This window comes from Carcharodon carcharias, chromosome 28 (assembly GCF_017639515.1).
Source record: "Carcharodon carcharias isolate sCarCar2 chromosome 28, sCarCar2.pri, whole genome shotgun sequence".
In the NCBI taxonomy this organism is placed as follows: Eukaryota; Metazoa; Chordata; class Chondrichthyes; order Lamniformes; family Lamnidae; genus Carcharodon; species Carcharodon carcharias.
In genome coordinates this window covers 4,528,766-4,549,630 of record NC_054494.1, presented here as the reverse complement: position 1 = coordinate 4,549,630, position 20,865 = coordinate 4,528,766, and the positions used below count along the sequence as shown (strand labels likewise).

Below are 20,865 nucleotides of genomic sequence, written 5' to 3'. Positions count from 1 at the left end.
CCTAACAGCAGTCCAACACCACATGGACTGCAGTGGTTCAAGAAGGCAGCTCACCTTCTAAAAGGCAATGGGATGGGCAATAAATGTTGGCCTAGCTAGCGATGCCCACATCCTGTGAATGAATTTTTTTAAAAAAGCCCTTTCACTCCTCCAGCTCCCCCATTTCCCACCTACCCCCTCCACTCTGCCACCACCGCACCCTCCCCCACCCACCCCGGCAATCCAACATCCCATTAAAAGCTCTGACAAGTCAGAAGCAACACAAGTCCTTCAGAGAACTCAAATCAAACGCTTCACTTAGAGCCTTGCAGTTTGTACTGCATTCATTTCAATCATTGCTTTAACGCTGAGCTTACTCCTGGCAGCTCAAGAGGAGCATGGGGTCATGAGAGGGGCACGGAGACCTGGGCTTCCTCTTGATTCCCATCCATTGCCCCATGATGGAATGTGCCTGGATGATTGGCTCGACTATCCACGTGCTGCCAGTGCTGGCTGTCTCACTCTGGGGCTGAGCCTCCTTCAGCCTTTAAACCAAAATCAGCCACTCACTTGGACCAGAAAGTTTCACCTCACTCCAAGGCTATCTCCTATTCACAACAGTGAACCACTTGGCTCATCTGAATACGTCCTTCACCACCAGTGTGTTCAAGGGTTCAAAGGGCTGATGGTGATTTTCTGAAAATAGAATTTCTCTTTATGCTGGGTCTGGTTAGGTGATAATTGGGTTACTTTTTGCAAAGACTGATTTGACTTCCATCCAGCCTGAGCCGTTTTCTATATCACTCTTATTCTCCTTCCAACAGACAAAGAGGAGGTCCATCGGAAGAGGCTGAAGAGGCTCCCTCACTTCTCTGACCATTTTGGAGGAGGGAGTTCATCAGGGGGGGCTACAGGGTTTGGAGGAAGAGGAGGAGGAGGAGGAGGTGAGGCCTGGATTTTATTCTCACTTAATTCATGCATCTGGTGACGTTTCTTTGAATTTCTAACACGGTGTGAAACTGGCGTGGAGGGGAGGAGGGTGGGGTGGAGGCGAGGCACTGGGGGAACTGGTGGGGTTCAGGGGAGGGGATGGGAGAACAGATGAGCTGGAGGTGACATTATCTTGCCTCAGGCAGCGGGGCTGCTGGCCCAAGTGACTAAGGGTGAGCTCCACGAGGACTCTGAGGATTTCTGTTGCTATCTTTTCAGGTTATAACTTCAATTCTATCGGATTTGTGAACAGTTTTGGAAACCCACACTGTACGTACCAACAGGGAATGCAGCATGCTGGGGGACCACAGGGGTGTATGGAACTAACCACTGAGCAGGGCCTCCAACAGATCACTACATCTCAACCCAGAGCCCAGGGCACAGACAGCTCTTCAGGGGAGGTCCAACAGATAACCCTCCAGCCAGGTACGTGATATGGTGCATAATGTCTCACCTGCCCATTCTGCTAGCCTATCTGTTAATTTGTATAATCCTCACTGTTTGTCACGCTTCCAAGTTTGGTATCGTTAAATTTTGAGGTTTTACTCTGTGTTCCAAAATCCATGTCATTTACATATAGCAAAGAAAGGCTGTAGTCCTAGCACTGGCCCTTGGAAAATGCCACTGTCTATATCATCTTCTAGGCTGAAAAGTAACCACTTGGATGACTCGTTTCTGTTCTCAAGTAAATTTCTTATCAAAGCTGACACTGACCTTCCCCATTTCATTAGCATCAAATTTGGTGACCAGTCTATTGTTGGTAATTTGTCAAATCCACATAGACTAGATCCACTGAATTCCCCTCATCAACCTTCTCTGTTAATTCGTCAAAAAATTCAATTAGATTAGTCAAGCACAATCTGTCTTTTATAAAATTTGTGCTAGCTCTCCTTAAGGAACTGAAAGCTCTCCCAAGTGTGTGCTGATTTTTTCTCCCCTTGATTATTGTTTCTTAAAACCTTACCCACTGCTAATGTTAAACTGATTCGATGTAGTTACCCGCAATATCCTTGTACTCTTTCTTAAACAAGGGTTCAACCATTTGCCACTCTCCAATCCTCTAGCACCTTCCATGTATCTAGGGGTGTTTGGAAGGTTTTGGCAAGCTCTTCATCCCTCTTGCCTTATTAACCTGGGATACCAGCCGTCTGGACCAGGCGACTTATCCTCTGTGCGTATAGCCAGCCTCTCCAGTACGTTCTGCCTATCAATTCTCACACCATCCATTACCTCTATCACCTCCACTTTTACTAATATCCAGTTAGATTCATCTTCCTTAGTAAACATCAAGACAAGGTACTCATTAAGTATTCTAGCCTTACTCTGTGTCTCAAAGCATACATCATCCTCTTTGTCCCTAGTAGGACCCATCCAGCCTCTTACTACCCGTTTACTGTTTACATACCATTAGAAAATCTTTGTTAACTGTCATTCTATTCTCTCTTTGCCAGTCTTATTTTCTGTATCACTCTGCCTCTCAAGTGATTGCATTTGGCCTGGTTCTAGCGTGAAGAATTCAGCTGGCCTACAACATTCACTTTCTTTTGTTTCATCACATTCTCCATCTCTCTCATCACCCGAGGAGTTCTGCCTTTGGTTCCCTGCCCTTTCACTCTTATTGGAATGTACCTATCCCGTACCTGAAACATTGCTTCCTTAAAGATCACCCATTGCTCTGTTACAGTTTTTCTTGTCAGTCTTTGGTTCCATTTCCACTCCCCTCTCAATCTATTGAAGTTAGCCGCTTTCCAATGTAGAAGTTCTACTTTAGATTCACGCCAAGACTCTATGCTGTAACTTGATTTCTGTTGATCAGAGAGACCCAGCCTGGACCTGTAGAGGAAGCAGATTGGCTGATGAAGCAGGTTGAATATTTTGCAGAGATGACACTTCAGTGGACAGAGAATGCCTATGGATGTTATTTATATGGACTTCCAGAAGGCATTTGCAGAAATCTCTCAAAAAGACTGTTGGCAAAGGTGGAAGCTCATGGAATTGAAGGCAGATTTTTGAACTGGTTAGGAAATTGGCTGAATGTTGGGCGACAGAGAACAGGGATAATGGGAAGGTACTCTAATTGGCAGGATGTATTTAATACTGTTGCATGTATAGTTGGGGCCTCAACTGTTCACTGTATTTATCAATGACTTAAACAATTGGATGGAAAACCATATATCAAAGTTTGCTAATAAGTGGCATTGTAAACAGTGTAGCTAGAAATATAAAGTTGCTAAGAGATATTGAAAGACTGAGAATGGACAAACCTGTGGCAAATGTATTTCAATGGAGGCAAGTGTGAGATCAGCCATTTTCAACCTAAAGAGGATAAAACAGGGGACTTTTTAAATGATGAGCTAGAAACAGTGGAGGTCCAAAGAGATTGAAGGGGGCCTTGTGTAAAGATCATGACAATGTCATGAACTGGTGCAGAAAATAACCAAAAAGGTTGTTGGAATGCTGGCCTTTATATCAAGAGGACGAGGATACAAGGGGTAGAAGTCATGCTTTAGCTGTATAAAGCCCTGGCTAGAGAACTGAGTGTATTGTGGGCACCACACCTTAGGGAAGGATATGTTGGCTTTGAAGGGAAAGCAGTGTAGATTTAGCAGACTGATACCTGGGCTCCAAGGCTTACATTACCAGAAGAGATTACATAAACTACCAATGTAGTCTCTAATTTAGAAGGTTAAGGAATGATTTGATCAAAAATGTTTACAATATTAATGGAAATGGAAAAGGTACATGAAGAGGTTTCACTGGTTGGGGAGGTTAGGGAGCAAAATCTAAAAACTCGAGCCAGATCTTTCGGGAGTGAAATTGAGGAAACATTGCCTGACACAAAGGGTGGGATAAGTTTGGAACTCTCTTCTGCAAATGGCAATTGATGCTAGATCAATTATTAATTTGAATAGGGTCTCAAAAGAAGTGGCTAGTTTGATTTGCCAAATTTCCCTAGATTCTGGAAAGGTCCCATCAGATTGGAAAATAGCAAATGTGACTCCTTTATTCAAGAAAAGGTAGGAGACAGGAAGCAGGAAACTACAGGCCAGTTAGCTTAACATCTGTCATGGGGAAAATATTAAGCAAGTTATAGTGGGGCACTTAGAAAGCTCAATGCAATCAGGCAGAGTCAACATGATTTGTGAAAGGGAAACCATGCTTGACTAATTTATCATTTCTTTGAGGAAGTAACAAGCAACATGGATAGAGGGGAACCTCTGGATGTGGCGTTCTTGGATTTCCAGAAGACATTTGACAAGGTGCCACATCAAAGGTTACTGCACAAAATAAGAGCTCATGGTGTAAGAGATAATATAATTAGCATGGATAGAGGATTGGTTAGCTAACAGGAAACAGAGTAGGCATAAATAAATGAATCATTTTCAGGTTGGTAAGATGTGACAAGTGGAGTGCCACAGGGATCAGTGCTGGGGCCTCAACTATTTACAATCTAGATCAATGACTTGGATGATGGATCCGAATGTATGGTTGCTAAATTTGGTTGTGATACAAAGATAAGTTGGAGAGTAAGTTGTCAACAGGACATAAGGCGTCTGCAACAGGATATGGAATAGGTTAGATGAATGGGCCAAAATTTGGCAGGTGGAGTATAATGTGGGAAAATGTGAATTTGTCCACTTTGGCAAGAAGAATAGAAAAGCATCATATTATTTAAATGGAGAGAGATTGTAGGACTGGCCATACAGAGGGATCTGGGTGTCCTGGTACATGAATCACAAAAAGTTAGTACGTAGGTACTGCAAGTGATCAAGAAGGCAAATGAAATGTTGTTGTTTATTGCAAGGAGAATGGAACATAGAAGTAGGGAAGTTTTGCTATAGTTTTACAGGGTGTTGGTGAGACCATATCTGGAGTATTGTGTACAATTTTGGTCTCCTTATTTAAGAAAGGATATAAATGCGTTAGAAACAATTCAGAGAAGGTTCACTTGACTGATTCGCGGGGTGAGGGGTTTCTCTTATGAGGAAAGGTTGTACCTGTATCCATTGGCATTTAGGAAAATGAGCGGTGATCTTATTGAAACATATAAGATCCTGAGGGCACTTGGCAGGGTGGATACTGAAAGGACAAACTTGACCAGGGAACACCATTTAAAAATAAGGATTCTCCCATTGAAGATTGAGACGAGGATTAATTTTTTTCTCTTGAACGTTGAGAGTCTGTGGAACTTGCTTTCCCAGAGAGCAGTTGAGGCAGAGTCATTGGATATTTTTAAGGCAGAGGTAGACAAATTCTTGAATAACCAGGGTGTCGAAGGTTATCAGGGGTAGGTGGAATGTGCAGTTGAGGCCACAACCAGATCAGCCATGATCTTATTGAATGACAGAGCAGGCTCGAAGGGCCGAATGACCTACTCCTCCTCATTTGTATGTTGTTTTGTAAAACTCAGATTTATAGATTTTTGTTAACTAAAGGTGTAAAGAGATATGGAGCAAAAGCGGGTGGATAGAGTCAGGCCTCAGATCAGCAATGATCTCATTGAATGGCAGAACAGGCTCAAGGAGCCAGATGGCTGCCTCCTGTTTGAAAGGTGATCACCAATTATCTTGTTTAGTGTGAGATGTTGATCTGTGGATCACTTATTCTTCCCTCACTCTGCAGAGCAATTTCTTCATATGAGAGCTCTGCAAATTACACAGCGCACAGCCCGGGCTTTACTGGACTACGCCATCACTGGAGACGTCCGCATGCTACTGGCTGTCCAGAGACACCTGACAGCTATTCAGGATGAAAATGGAGACACGTAAGTATTCTTTCATGAAGCAGCAGTCATATGTTTATGGTGACATATTTTGGGTGATGTATCCATAGGCTGGGTGTGTTTACAGTGACATATCCACAGTATTACAATCCCGGTAGAGACCGATTAACTTTTAAAGAGATATGAATTTCCCAGTGTCCAACGCAGTGGCAGAGGACAAGATTTCATGTTTGGGCTAATAATTGGCAAGTAACATTGATGCCACAAAGGTGCCAGGCAATGACCATCTCCAACAAGAGAGAATCTAACCATCGTCTCTTGATATTCAATGGCATCACCATCACTGAATCTCCATCTGTCAACATCCTGGGGGTTACCATTGACCAGAAACTGAACTGGACTGTCCATATAAATACTGTGGCTACAAGAGCAGGTCAGAGGCTAGGAATCCTGTAGTGAGTAACTTGCCTCCTGACCCCCACACCACCCCCACCCCCCAAAAGCCTGTCCATCATCTACAAGGCACAAGTCAGGAGTGCGATGGAATACTCTCCACTTCCCTGGATGAGTGCAGTTTCAACAACACTTGAGGCTCAACACCATTAAGGATTGGCATCCCATCCATGACCTTAAACATTCTGTTCCTCAACCACTGATGCACAGTAGCAGCAGTGAGCACCATCTACAAGATGCACTGCAGCAACTCATCAAGGCTCTTATAACAACAACTTCCAAACCTGTGAACTTCACCACCTAGAAGGACAAGAGCAGCAGATAGATGGGAACACCACCACCTGGAAGTTCCCCTCCAAGTCACTCACCATTCTGACTTGGAAATATATCACCATTCCTTCACTGACACTGGGTCACTATCCTGGAACTCCCTCCCTAACAGCACTGTGGGTGTACCTACACCACATGGACTGCAGTGGTTCAAGAAGACAGCTCACTACCACCTTACCAAGAGCAATCAGGGATGGACAATAAACACTGGCCCAGTCAGCGGTGCCCATGTGCCATGAACGAATAAATGAAAAAAATCAAGCCTTTTATTATAACAACCAAACTAAAATCAACATTGACTAAGCATTACTTAGTAATACACTAAACTACAGAAAAGGATTCCTTATTAACTTCTTACACAACCAAAAACCCCATTCCACATGTCTACATTACATTTCTGTAGAGTATGTGGTGTAGTCTTGTGTTTAAAAATCCCAAGCTCCTCCCAATTTTAGCAGGATCTCTTCTTCCTGCCCCACCAGGAGGCATCTTCCAGTGTCCTTTTAAACAAAATCACTCAATCTTCTGGGCAAAATTGAATGGACTTCCAGTAGCAAGGCACCCTCTGGCGACTCCTTGCTTTTTTAACTCTCTACAATCCTTGTTTCTGTCCTCACCAGAACTCTGCTTGGCGGTTAACCCAACAACAGTCCTTTCCTTCTATCTGGCAAAGCAGCACCTGCTTTCAGCTTTCTCTTCCAAATCTTTCTGTCTGACTGACCCTGGGAGTCTGTACACAGCAAAACCGGTTCCTTTCTACTTTGTGTGCAGAAGCTTAACATTTGCACAAGTTTCAATTTGAGTTTCTGTCTCCATAATGAGCTGATCACGTGGGTTTGTCTCCTTGCAGGCTCAGTAGGAGGTCAGTGGGCAGTATGTCTGAGATTCCTTACCAGTTCAGCATTAACCTAGCTGATTTTGGGCAGGACAGTAATTGGGGCCTTTTGCCCAGCTTTGTGGTAGGGAGATTGTCCAAGGGCTGTGGCTGGAGGGTGAATATGTATTGACAGGTGCAGTCTGTTGCTCACCATTCAAAGACTAACACTCACCATTCATTCCCATACAGGGAGGGAGATGCCTGTGCAATCCAGCAGGAGAAATGTTTCCTGGCCATCTGAAGCTGGCTGGCAGTGTGCTCCACCACATGGGGACAGTGTTGAGCTGCTATTCTGACAAGATCTCTTCTCTTTACAGGTCGTTACATTTGGCCATCATCCATCAACAGCCCCTTGTGGTCCAGCAGCTGCTGCAGGTTATTGTTAGTATTCCACGGCAGAACATCATCAACATCCCCAATGATCTACGGCAGGTCAGTCTCTGTACATCAGCCTTTCCCTATCCTATTTTCAGCTCCTCACCAAATTTCATCAAGTCTACAGTGCAGAACCTGACCATTCAGTCTACTCAATCCATGTTCATATCCCATACGAGTCCCCTCCCACTCTATTTCATATCCTCCTGTCCCTCTGCTCTTCCACTCCTCGGCTCAGTAACCTACATTACCTCGAGTCAAGCAACATCTTCATTTTAAAATTTTCATCCTTGTTTTCAAATCTCTCTTAAGCCTCGCCCCTCCCTATTCTCTGTCATCACCTCCAATCCCACACCCCTCCTCTAACTCTGGCCTCTTGTGTTTAATTGCTCCACCATTGGTGGCCATACCTTCAGTGTCCTGGGCCCCAAGCTCTGGGATACCCTCTCTACGCCTCTCTGCTTTTCTGCCTCACTTCCCTTCTTTAAGACGCTCCTTAAAACCTGCCTCTTTGACCAAACTTTTGTTCACCTATCCTAATATCTCCTCATGTGTCCCGGTGTTATCTTTGTTTTTATAATGTTCCTGTCAAGCATCTTGGGACATTTCATTATGTTAAAGATGCTATATAAATATAAGTTATTGCTGTTTGAGGCTTCCCCTAAAATGCTTCTAAGCTGTTTTGTTTCAACCATTCCTTCCTGAATTCCACATTCTCTCCATTCTCTGGGTAAAAGAGTTTCTCCTGAATTCCTTATGGATTTATTTGTAACTGTCTTATACAGAGAGTCTGTAGTTTTGGATTTCCTTTGAATGGAAGCATTTTCTCTACATCTCTCTTTTATTATCTTAAAGAGCTCAGCTACAACACCCAGCAACCTTTCTGCTAAAGCAAAGAGACCCAGCCTGCTTAATTATTCCTGATAAGTACAAACATTCGGTTTTGGTATCACCCATGTGAATTTTTTTGCACATCCTCCACTGCCTCTTTATCCATTTAACAATATGGAGACTAGAAACGTTCACCAGACTCCCAGTGTGTCTAACTAGGGTCCTGTTCAAGTTTAACGTAACTTCTTTGCTTTTCAATTCCATTCCTCTTGAAATTCACCGCAGTGCTTTCTTGAGTTTTATGGTTTTATTAACTTACTTTGCTCTCTCTAGTGCCTTGTGTATCTTTACCCACAAACCCCTCTGTCCTTCTGTCCTATTAGGCAATTATTTTGCAAGAATTATGTGCCTCCCTATTCTTTCCAAAATGTCTCACCTCACATTTATCTATGTTGAAGCTCATTTGCTGCTTAAACACCTATTCTACAAGTTTTTTAATGTCATCTTACATTCTACATCAGAATTAGTTATATCCCTCAATTTGGTGCTATATATAAGTTTTGAAATTGTACTTCCAATTCGTGAGTTCTAATTGTTGAAGATGTCACATGCAAATTATAGTAAATAAAAAAAGATCACTGCACACCTTGAGTTGGATACAGAGTGAAGCTCCCTCTACACCGTCCCCATCAAACACTCCCGAGACAGATACAGCACGGGGTTAGATACAGAGTAAAGCTCCCTCTACAGTGTCCCCATGAAACACTCCCAGGACAGGTACAGCACAGGGTTAGATACAGAGTAAAGCTCCCTCTGCACTGTCCCCATCAAACACTCCCAGGGCAGGTACAGCACAGGGTTAGATACAGAATAAAGCTCCCTGTACACTGTCTCCATCAAACACTCCCAGGACAGATATAGCATGGGGTTAGCAGTTTGGTGACTATGATTTAGCCTAAAAGGTTTTGTGATGTTTTTTGTCTATCCCAGACTCCTCTGCACCTCGGAGTAATCACCCAGCAACACAGGATTGTTGAGTTACTGCTCACTGCTGGAGCTAATGCCACCATTTTAGATCGTCATGGAAACTCCATTCTCCATCTTGCCCTCCATAGAAAGGATGAGAAGATGGTGGAATTATTGCTGGAACATCTGAAGCCTCAGGCCCTCAGCAAACTGCTGACGTTACCAGACTGTAATGGTAGGTAATGCATGCGAGAGGTTCACAGAACTAATGGTTAAGTGCACCACCTAGTGAGCTGCCAATTCTCAAAGAGCAGAGACCGCAGGTTTGATCCCTTGGCCTGGCTGAGTTCGCTGACCTTAGCTGTGATGGTGGGACCATTGCAATTTGCTTAGCTGCCCTTGTATTCCAGAAAGGCCGGGATTCCTGCTCCTGATCCTTATCTAGGATCCTGTGCGCGACCACTGACTGCATCAGGATGCAGTGAGTGCTTGAGCGCAGAGCCAAGGTGCTCACATGCCTGTGGAACTGTCTTCCCTGCCCACCCCAGGGGTCAGGGGCCCTCCGACTTATCAATTGTTACACCCAGCAAAATTCAGCATCTCTGGTCACGAGGGGAAGAAAATTTAACAAAAAAATCCAAAACTTCAAGCATGCTTATGAAGAAGAATCTCAATCGGTGTGTTTTACCCAGTCACTGTCCATTTTTAACTAACTGTCTGAATCTCCTCTTTTTCCAGGGTTGTACCCAGTGCACCTGGCAGTGAAAGCAGTGAATAAAAAATTGCTGCAAATTCTGCTGAACAAAGGGGCAGATAAAAACATTGCTGAACAGAAAAGTGGCCGGACGCCTCTGCACTTAGCTGTGGAAATCCAGAGTCTGAATCTGGCTGGACACCTCTTGTTGGAAGTAGGTCACTTTGTACAGGTGTCGTGGTAACTGTGTTGGACCTGGGGCATCTAGGCTCTCCCCGCTCACCTTTTTTTTCCTACCCCAGCAGTTGCTTTGAAAGCTGCTGCACGTCACCTTCCTGCAGATGGGCAGAGCTGCCTGTTCCCTCATGCTTAACACCACTGAGGACCGAGCTTGTTCGCCTGGTGCTTCCCAGATGAGTGGTTTGGGGCAGGTGTGTACCCTCGCCCCTATGTCCCATCCTCCACTCAAGACTCCTTTTAAATATTACAGTACTATTGGTTGCTGGCCAGCTGTGAGAGATGAGTCGAGGCTCTTCTGGATCCTTAAAGGGGCAGGTGCAGTAAACTCTGTGCATTCAATATTCATGGAGGTACTAATGTTGCCATTTCAGCTGCTGCTGAAGAGTTTAATTTTTTTTTTAATCCATATTATGCACGTAAGAAACTAAGGGTGGATCCCACCATGACAGGGCTGGAATATCCCCGCCCAAATTTTCACTTCTCTGCTCCTGAAATCCATTGTGAAATGCCCGCCCTCCATGTGATTGTGTTGCTGTACCAGGCTGGATTGGCAAATCTCAGGGAATGTTTGAGTGACCTGGGAAGGAGTGGGTTAAAAAGACAAACTGGTGATGAGCCGTGGGTATGCTTGCTGGAGTGAAGTGTTACTGTGATGTCAAGGCAACGTTCAACAACAAGTTGAGAGACCTCAAAGCTTCTGATGCAAAAGCTGAAGATGAGCCTTTCTCAATATGTCAGCCTGTCCCTTTAATTAGAAAACTGTTATGGCTTGTCTGATGGTAAATGTCAAACTGCCTAAATCCCAAAGGGAAGCTTGAAACAGATGCCAAAACGTTTTTTTCCAATTTGTATAGCATGATGAGAGGTTCTGAAATCAGGAAATGATGTCCCCAATTAGTTGTGATGATTTTATAGTAGAATGAAGATTTATTTAAAAAATAAAGCAAAAGACAAACCACAGTAACATTTAGGCCAGAATTTTACGTTCGGCATGGGTGCGTGCGCCTGATACGCGCAAGCGTAATATGACACGCAATGACATTGGGCATGTGTCCTGACATCATTGCGCACTGGCGCGATATTTATTTCAGCAGACAGATGCCGGAGTTGGCTGTGTGCCCGCCGATAATTGAAGGGCCTATTAAGGCCATTAATGAGCTAATTAACTTGAAATTTACACTGCCAAACCTAACGGTAGGCAGGCAGGCGAAAAAGCCAAGTGGCCTTTACATTTTTTAGGAAACCTCATCCATGAGTGGGATGAGGTTTCCTAAAGCTAATATAAATGAAATAAAAACTTTATTTTGAATTTAAAAACATGTCCCATCTCATGTGACACAGTTACATGAGGGTACATGTTTCATTACATTTTTACTGTCTTTATCAATTTTTTAAAAAAAGCACTTCAATCTCCCTGATGCAGCTCCGTGCCTCAGAGAGATTGAAGCACTCTTTCGCGCACAGGTGTGAACTGTGCGCTAGGCCCGGCTCTCCCTCCCCCTGCCCCCCGCCCGCTCAGTGCTGCTGTTCGCAATCCACGCAGGACAGGCACAGGCACAGGAAAACCCACCCTGTCCTTTATCCATCTCTCGCTAACACCAGGCCCCGGCAAAATTCTCACAGCTTCTCATGCACCTCTAACACAGGCTTCCAGTAAACCTCACACAAATCAGCGTCCTGCTTTTTCTTGTTCTTTCCTGAGCTTTTTTAATCTTTCACACACAGTTTGTCTCTCTTTCAACCGCCGCCACCCCCCCCCCCCCCCCCCCCCCCCCCCCCCCCCCCCCCACCCTCACCACCTCTGTTTTCCATCTATTGCTCATACTGTCAATCAGTGTCACACTCTCACACATGCACCTTCTTTCTCGCTCTGGTATTTGCTCTTTTCCTCTCTCTTTGCTTTATCCCTCACTTGCTCCTGTGCTTTATCCCTCTCCCTGCCCCTCCACACCTCTGGTGCTCATGCTGAGGGACTAGGTTTTATGTTTGAAGCTCCTCAATTTGGCAGCATAGTTGGGTTTAGTTTGAGGAAGCAGCTGGGGAGGGAGGGAGCTTGGAACTGGTTCCCTGAGGAACAGACCTTTTGGTCTCCAGATCATTGGAAACCAACCATACTCCTTAAGATGCACTACAGGACTCCTCAGAAGTCCCGACATGCTGACTTCATGGGAATTGTCCAGGAAGTTTGAACTTCTGATGGGGCATTCCCCTGCTCCCTGGAACCGTCCAAAAGAGTCTCCAACTCTGAGTTAGTTGGAGACTGTGGACAGTTCTGACTTAGTTACTAATTGGAATAATTACCCAGGAAATGTTAGACAGAAAAGTCCTAGTCTAACTCCTGAGTAACTGTACAACTGACCCTACCAACCCCTGCCATCCCAGTGACCGCATGAATACCCCCTGACACCCTCAAATCCACCCTGATCTAAGTTGACCTGCCCTCCCCGCACATTGCCACCCTCGCTGCCACCCCCCGTCACTCCATCCTCCCTGTCACCTTACCCACTTACCTCACCCACCCTACACCCTTACCCACCCATACGGTCACCCATTCAGTCATACGCTAACACACTGAAAATCTGGTTAAATTTCAGTGCGGTAGTGAACACTTACCAGAATACGGCAGCTAGTGCTGTAAAAAGGGAGCATGGCTTGTCTTCCCCAGCGCTATGGAGGAATAGCTCCATTTCAGGTGCGCTCCGCGATTCTGGAGAAGCTGGGATTGGAGGTCCTGGCCAGAAATGCAGAGCTCCAGTGTGGCACAGAAAAATTGCCGTTGCCACTCCTCGAAGATTCAAGCCGAGCGCCAAAAAGGACCCTTCAAAGTGACAGAGGAAAGACTCATTCAGTCTATCTGTCTGCTTAGTGTCGAAGTGCTGATTCTGAGCTGAAAGGAACAGGTACTGATCTATCTGCAACCCCCCGTCCCAGGGAGATGCTTCTTATAAGGTTCTGTTGCTGTTCATTCCAGGCTGGTGTGGAAATCGACCGTCCTACATTCGAGGGGAACACTGCTCTTCACTTGGCTGCAGGCTATGGTCTCCCAGCTCTCACCGCTATGCTGCTTACTGCAGGTTTGTTACAATCACATCCATTCTTTCCTGTTCTTGATATTGATGTCGCCAAATCTCCTCCGAGACTGTGGATCAATCATCATTTGAGATCCTCTATGTCTCAAAATTCTAATCTCATCAGATGCAGGAACTGAGGATTTAATATAAATTTCTACCCTCCTGAAGAGGCTGTAATTTGTATATGAGCCTCACACTCATCAAAATTTACAGCATAGAAGGGAAGCCCTTTGGCCCATCGTGTCTGTGCTGGCTCATTGCTAGAGTTCTACTGGCCCTTTGTCGTTGTTTACTTACTCTTCCATTAAGAGGTACAGTTGTCCCTCCTGAACCACTCTGTGTGGGAAAGCCAAATCCACTACAATAACTGAATGTAAACAGATTCTTCCTCCTGTGTCTCCTCATTCTCTGAGGATTTTAAATTGTTGCAGCTTTGTCACAGACTCCCTGTGTAGAGGAAAACTATTCACAATCAAAGGACTTCATCATTTTAAAAACTGTTAAATTTCCTCCTCCTTTGCTCCAATGGAACTAAACCCAATTCCTCCTGTCTCTCTCCAGATTTTCCTTCTGGTGAATGGCTCCAAAATCTTAATGAAGTCCTTGACACTACACTCACTATGACTCAATCTTCTATATGTATCTTCATCCCCTCCACCCCCAACCCCATCTCTTTCTCTCTCCCCCTTCCCCATATGTCTCCTCCTCCCCACTCCACCCCAGTTAAATAACTGGCTTGTATACGAGTTGACATTCTGCCCTTCCCCCTCCTCAGACAGAACCTGACCATCATGGATGAGCCGAGGACATTAATGACTAAGAAATATATTTGACTCTAATCTTCATCTCCCCCATCACCAACTCTAGGAGCTGATCAAAATGCAGAAAACTATGAGCCCATATTGGATTCAGAGGAAGAGGATGAATTGGATCAGGAGGTCTGTCATGGGCACACACCATTTGACATCACTGTCAGTGAGAAGGTATGTGGGGAAACAGCCCATCCTATCAACACTTCAATTGGATTACCCCTTAATCTTCAACATACAGGAGAATACAAGCCTAGTTAAAGCAGTAAGTCCTTATAATTTAACCCTTTTGGCACCAATATCGATCTGCGCTGCATCCCCTCTGAGCTCAGTATATCCTTCCTGAGGCGAGGTGCCCAGAACTGAGTGTAGGATTCCAGATGCAGTCTAACCAGAGCTCGGCACAGCTGGAATATAACTTCCTCCTCTTTGTATTCCAGCCCTTTTCAGATAAAGGCCAATATTCCATTAGCCTTTTAAATTATTTTTTGTACCTGGCCACTAGATTATAACAATGTCTGTAAATAGACCCTGAAATCTCTCTGCTCCTCACCATCTGATCTATTTTTGTTCAGTCCAGAATGCACTTCCCTACATTAAACTCCATTTGCCACAGTTTTGTTAATGTTCCCTTGTAACTTTCTGCTCCTACATACACTGTCAGGTGATGGCAGCATAGTGTTAACATCAGTGGACTGGTAATCCAGAGGCCCAGGCTAATGCTTTGGGAACAGGGGTTCAAATCCCACCATGGCAGCTGGTGGAATTTAAATTCAATAAATAAATCTGGAATATAAACTAGTCGCAGCAATTGTGACTATGAAACTATCACCAATTGTCATAAAAACCCATCTGGTTCAATAATGTCCTTCAGGAAAGGAAATCTGCTGTCCTTATGTGCTCTGGCCTCCTTGAAGAACTGACCACAATTGGATGATTTAATTGAATTTCTTGTGTGAATATTCCCATTGCATAGAAACTGATGGATTCTCTCTCTCACTCTGTTCAGGTTCGTGACATTTTACTGGGAGAATCTTGGAAATGGAAGGAAACGAATCAGCAGTCGACTGAAGGCCAACAAGGTAACTGCCTGCCCTTGCCCTCAATCCTGTGTCTGGGCATTGGGGGCTCAGTGGGTACATGCACCAGCCAGTATGCTGCTGAGACAGACACACAAAAAACCATTGTACACATGTCCCCATAGTTTTTATTTTATAAGTGCCTCTCTTCCCCTCTGATTTTGGGCAAAAGATACAAGTTTGAAGAAACTCATCTGAGCCACTAGGCTCCTGAATTGGTTAGTAATCCTGATCATTCTGTTCAGGAACCCGATGCTATTGGTTCTTCCTTCTGTCTGTCATACAGGCTCTCGGTCGTCATTCTGAGTTTAGCTTCCGTTCCAAGGTGCAACTTTAACTGATTAGCTGCTTAAGTGCTTAATAAATTTGGGTATGTGTACATGTGGTGCCCATTTTATGTTCTCATGTCTTTGCCCATATCGCTGCAGCCTATGGTCAGCTGAGCAGTTTGAGTCTGAGTGATTGGTCTAGTTTCATGCTTTGGTTCAGTTTTTGATTGGGTAAGTGCTGGTCAATCACTGCCCCTCAGTATTACCCCCTCCCAGCCTCTCTAATAGTATCTGTGTCTCCCTGTGTGTGTATTGAGGCCCTGGTTACTGACTGTAAACTAAATGCTGGCTTTGTTTTCCTTACAGGCAGTGTTGCATCACTCGGCCCTGAAGCCCTGGAAGAACTGAACAAAGTGTTAAACCAGGAGGTGGCAAGTTCGGACTGGGTACACCTAGCAGAAAAGCTGAATCTTGGCTCCCTTTCTGAGCTACTCAAAACTGCCAAGTCACCAAGCAAGTCACTGTTGGATAATTTTGACGTATGTTTTTCTTGTATTTGTTGCTCGCTTGTGTTGGCACTGACTGTGAGTCCAACACTGACTGTGAGTCCAACACTGACTGTGAGTCCAACACTGACTGTGAGTCCAACACTGACTGTGAGTCCAACACTGACTGTGAGTCCAACACTGACTGTGAGTCCAACACTGACTGTGAGTCCAACACTGACTGTGAGTCCAACACTGACTGTGAGTCCAACACTGACTGTGAGTCCAACACTGACTGACTCTGTTGAGGATACAGTTTGAAAGGGCTGGACTAACTCTGACTGTGACTCTAACACTGACTGTGACTCTGCTGAGGACACAATTTGAAAGGGCTGCACTAACTCTGACTGTGACTCTAACACTGACTGTGACTCTGTTGAGGATACAGTTTGAAAGGGCTGCACTAACTCTGACTGTGACTCTAACACTGACTGTGACTCTGTTGAGGATACAGTTTGAAAGGGCTGCACTAACTCTGACTGTGACTCTAACACTGACTGTGACTCTGTTGAGGATACAGTTTGAAAGGGCTGGACTAACTCTGACTGTGACTCTAACACTGACTGTGACTCTGTTGAGGATACAGTTTGAAAGGGCTGCACTAACTCTGACTGTGACTCTAACACTGACTGTGACTCTGTTGAGGATACAGTTTGAAAGGGCTGGACTAACTCTGACTGTGACTCTAACACTGACTGTGACTCTGTTGAGGATACAGTTTGAAAGGGCTGGACTAACTCTGACTGTGACTCTAACACTGACTGTGACTCTGTTGAGGATACAGTTTGAAAGGGCTGGACTAACTCTGACTGTGACTCTAACACTGACTGTGACTCTGTTGAGGATACAGTTTGAAAGGGCTGGACTAACTCTGACTGTGACTCTAACACTGACTGTGATTCTGTTGAGGATACAGTTTGAAAGGGCTGGACTAACTCTGACTGTGACTCTAACACTGACTGTGACTCTGTTGAGGATACAGTTTGAAAGGGCTGGACTAACTCTCCTATTGTGGCCAATCTCCCCAGTATCCTAATACTCTCATGGAAGCCCAGGGTGGGTAGGGGAGTGTCTGTTGTCGTCTACATGGATGATAAGATTCCCCATAAGAGATTAGTAGCAAAAAATGAGAGCACGTGAATTAGGAGGTAACCTTGTGGTACAGTTTGGAGGAAGGAAACAGGAGTGGGGATAGAGGGTAAATAATCTGGTGGGATGAAGCTAGTGGTGTTCCCCGAATACTTCACCGTATATATTAATGACTTGGATAAAGGAAAAGAGGATCATATACCTAAGCTTGAATATGACACTAAGTTCAAAGGTTGCTGATGGGAAGAGAAAGTTACAATGGGACATACAGTTTAACTGTTAACAGGACTGAGACAGGGCCAGTGTACCAGCAGTTTGGTGGCTAGACTGTGGTAGGAATCTGGAATTCTCTCTCCAAAAAGTTTGGCTTCATGGTTTAACACTCTTAGCCCTGGTATAATCCTGATGAATCTGTGCTGCACCCTCTCTAAGGCCAATACACCCTTCCTGAGAGCTGATGCCCAGAGATGAACACAGTAATCAAAATGGAATTTGACCATGGTTCTATATGTCTGAATTCCAGTCTCTGAGGTGAAGCTGAATGGAATGTTGACCTTTCTGATTCCCCTTTTTTGTATCTCTGCACAAGCTTTCAGTGACTTCTGTACACAAACACCAAACCTGCTTTACTCCTCCACAGCTCCTAGTCTCTCACTGCAGAGAAATAGAGCGATTTGACTTTCTCAGATCCAAAGTGGACGACCTCACAGTTCATGTCAAAGAAAAAGACAGGCAAAAAAGATAATAAATGGTTTGAAGAGAAAACAAACCACCTTTTGGGAAGCTCAAGGGACACTGGAACACCAACAAAAAGATCACCAACATCCTATAGTCAAAAACTAAGAAACAGATTTTGGACAAATGTTGTAAAAAGCAACAGCTGAGGCAGGAAGTGAAGCCCTGGACATCCGCAGGTCATGGGGTTCCGATACAGAGTTGCTGTGTGAAAGGGAGGAAGGTGATGACAGGAATAATCTGAAGCCGCACCCAGGAAAGGTAATCCAGCCTCCGGCTAACATCCTGCAGCACACTGATCTAGATGGCCAATGTATGCAGGCAGAGAAGCTAATGGACATGCAAGGAGACCCAGACGCCAGGACTCTTAAGCATCAGCCTTGTGGCTGACATCACAGAGATGATGATGAACAAAGGTAGACCACGTAGAACTGCAAAGAGGTCTGAGAGAAAAGAGAGAGAGCACCATGGTGGAGCAAACATCGTGGGTGCAGAAAAAAAGAGATGGGCAGCTGAAAAAGTAGCGTTCACAGCAATCTGGCCATTATAGGAAACAGATGAGAAGAAACTAGCCAGACAGACCATGGGAGAGCCATCCAACATGGTGTGCCCCTCAACAAACGGAATGAAATCCTGGAATCCAAACTACCAATCTTGAGTGAGATAGCAAATATGAATAAGTTCACCAATGGCAAATGGAATGTAAATCCCTTTGAAGCAGATTGAGGAGGAGCAAATAGAAGCGGCAATCAAAGAGGTGGATATTAAAAGTGCGGCTGGGGCCCGCATGAATGTTGATACCATCTATGACATTAATGAGGTAGATGACACCTGGCTTCCTTGACTCTTCCTTCTCTGGCTTAAATCAGATACCATACCAGAGACCCTGAAGTACAGCCAAACCATTCTGATCCCTAAAATGGAAGACCACTGCCTGAAGAGCATTGACAACAGGCAGTCAATTACCATCGGCTGAATGCTGTTGCGACTCTTCAGTAAGATCATGGCAAAAAGGTTAAGCAAATGGTTGAAATCAATGCCCATCAGAAGGGATTGTTAGCTGTCACGCCGGCTGTAATGTCAATATTGCCATTTTGCAGAACATTATCAAAGTTGTGGTCACTCCTGGAGGCTTTTTGTACGTAGACAAGCCATGTAAAAACTTGAATTGGATGCTTGCTTTATCCATGTTCATCAGGTGAAGTATATAAAATAGCCAAGTACCTCATCATCTAATGAATGACATACAAGAATGGATGAACAAGATTCCCACTTTCCCTACCTATTGTCCAATGAAGTCACAGCCAAGGGAGCAGGTTTGGTGGAATCAGCATTTAGATAAGACCCTGTTGAGCACGACTCTAGTCTGACACTGAAGAGGCATGAGAGGCATGGAATAAGTGGGAGGCCTCAGTTGCTGGCAAAATACATGTACACATATTGTTTTCTAATGGTGAGAGACTAGGAGCTGTGGAGGAGTGAAGCAGGTTTTGTGTTTGTGTACAGAAGTCACTGAAGGTTTGTGCAGAGATACAAAAAAGGGGAATCAAGAAGCTGAATGGAATATTGGCTTTTATCTCAGAGACTGGAATACAGACATACAGAACCACGGTCAAATTCCATCTCGATTACTGTGTTCAGCTCTGGGCATCAGCCCTCAGGAAGGGTGGATTGGCCTTAGAGAGGGTGCAGCACAGATTCATCAGGATTATACCAGGGCAAGGAGTGTTAAACCATTAAGCCAACCTTTTGGAGAGGGAATTCCAGATTCCTACTACAGTCTCGCCTCTAGTCTGCTGGTACACTGGCCCTATCTCAGTCTGGTGAGCTGACAGGAGAATTATCAAGTGGCTTATTGTGTTTTCTCACTGATGGAGCCTGCAGTGCCTTTGACTGTGTTCATGTGACGCTGACCCAGTATTGAATAGTAAAATGACAAACATACCCTCTTCAGATTTCAGGTGGGACGATTGAGCAGTTAGTTAACGCACTACAGTGCCTGGGTTTGGAGAAAGCGGTGAACATTATCCAGAAAACAGAAACATATAAAGCACTTCAATCCTCAGGTATTTGTTGCATGCTATTATTGGGGATAATGGGGTGAAGGAGTATTACTCCTCGGCTAGTCAGTCAGGGCACTCAGGATTGGGATTTCCCAAACTTGTCTCATAAAACAATAGTCATTGAGACTGGGATGCAAGCGGTTTGGGGGGTGTATCAATGTTGGGGGAAGAGGTGTGAGGGATTTGGTGTTGTATCAATGTGGGAGGGTGAAGGGTTTGGGGGGGTGTATCACGATGGGGATGAGGGGTTGGGGGGTATACTAATGGGGTGTGGGTGAGGGGTTGGGGGGGTACATTAATGGGTGTGGGTGAGGGTTTTGGGGGTATATTAATGGGGTGTGGGTGAGGGTTTGGGGGTATATTAATGGGGTGTGGGTGAGGGGTTGGGGGTATATTAATGGGTGTGGGTAAGGGGTTTGGGGGGTATACTAATGGGGTGTGGGTGAGGGGTTGGGGGGGTACATTAATGGGTGTGGGTGAGGGTTTTGGGGGTATATTAATGGGGTGTGGGTGAGGGTTTGGGGGTATATTAATGGGGTGTGGGTGAGGGGTTGGGGGTTTGTATTAATGGGTGTGGGTGAGGGGTTGGGGGGTACATTAATGGGTGTGGGTGAGGGGTTGGGGGGGTACAATAATGGGTATGGGTGAGGGGTTGGGGGGTACATTAATGGGTGTGAGTGAGGGGTTGGGGGGGTACAATAATAGGTGTGGGTGAGGGGTTGGGGGGATATATTAATGGGTGTGGGT

At 45.0% G+C, this 20,865-nt stretch overlaps 1 protein-coding gene and 1 long non-coding RNA gene across 3 annotated transcripts in view; one reads left to right on the top strand and one right to left on the bottom strand.

The window, feature by feature from the left end:
- The window catches only part of LOC121270819, a 33,348-nt gene that overhangs the window by 2,981 nt on the left and 9,502 nt on the right, over positions 1-20,865 (bottom strand). The window contains exon 2 of the long non-coding RNA XR_005941622.1: positions 2,610-2,802. This is a non-coding gene — a long non-coding RNA (uncharacterized LOC121270819). The remainder of the gene's footprint in view (positions 1-2,609; positions 2,803-20,865) is intronic.
- Positions 1-20,865, top strand: part of LOC121270815 (nuclear factor NF-kappa-B p100 subunit-like) — a 62,248-nt gene that overhangs the window by 36,863 nt on the left and 4,520 nt on the right. For both annotated transcript variants that reach the window (XM_041176272.1, XM_041176273.1), the window contains exons 12-22: positions 804-923; positions 1,189-1,395; positions 5,593-5,734; positions 7,670-7,784; positions 9,549-9,759; positions 10,263-10,432; positions 13,430-13,532; positions 14,397-14,512; positions 15,348-15,420; positions 16,053-16,225; positions 20,010-20,121. In XM_041176272.1, the coding sequence (XP_041032206.1) occupies positions 804-923; positions 1,189-1,395; positions 5,593-5,734; positions 7,670-7,784; positions 9,549-9,759; positions 10,263-10,432; positions 13,430-13,532; positions 14,397-14,512; positions 15,348-15,420; positions 16,053-16,225; positions 20,010-20,121 (1,542 nt within the window). The remainder of the gene's footprint in view (positions 1-803; positions 924-1,188; positions 1,396-5,592; positions 5,735-7,669; positions 7,785-9,548; positions 9,760-10,262; positions 10,433-13,429; positions 13,533-14,396; positions 14,513-15,347; positions 15,421-16,052; positions 16,226-20,009; positions 20,122-20,865) is intronic.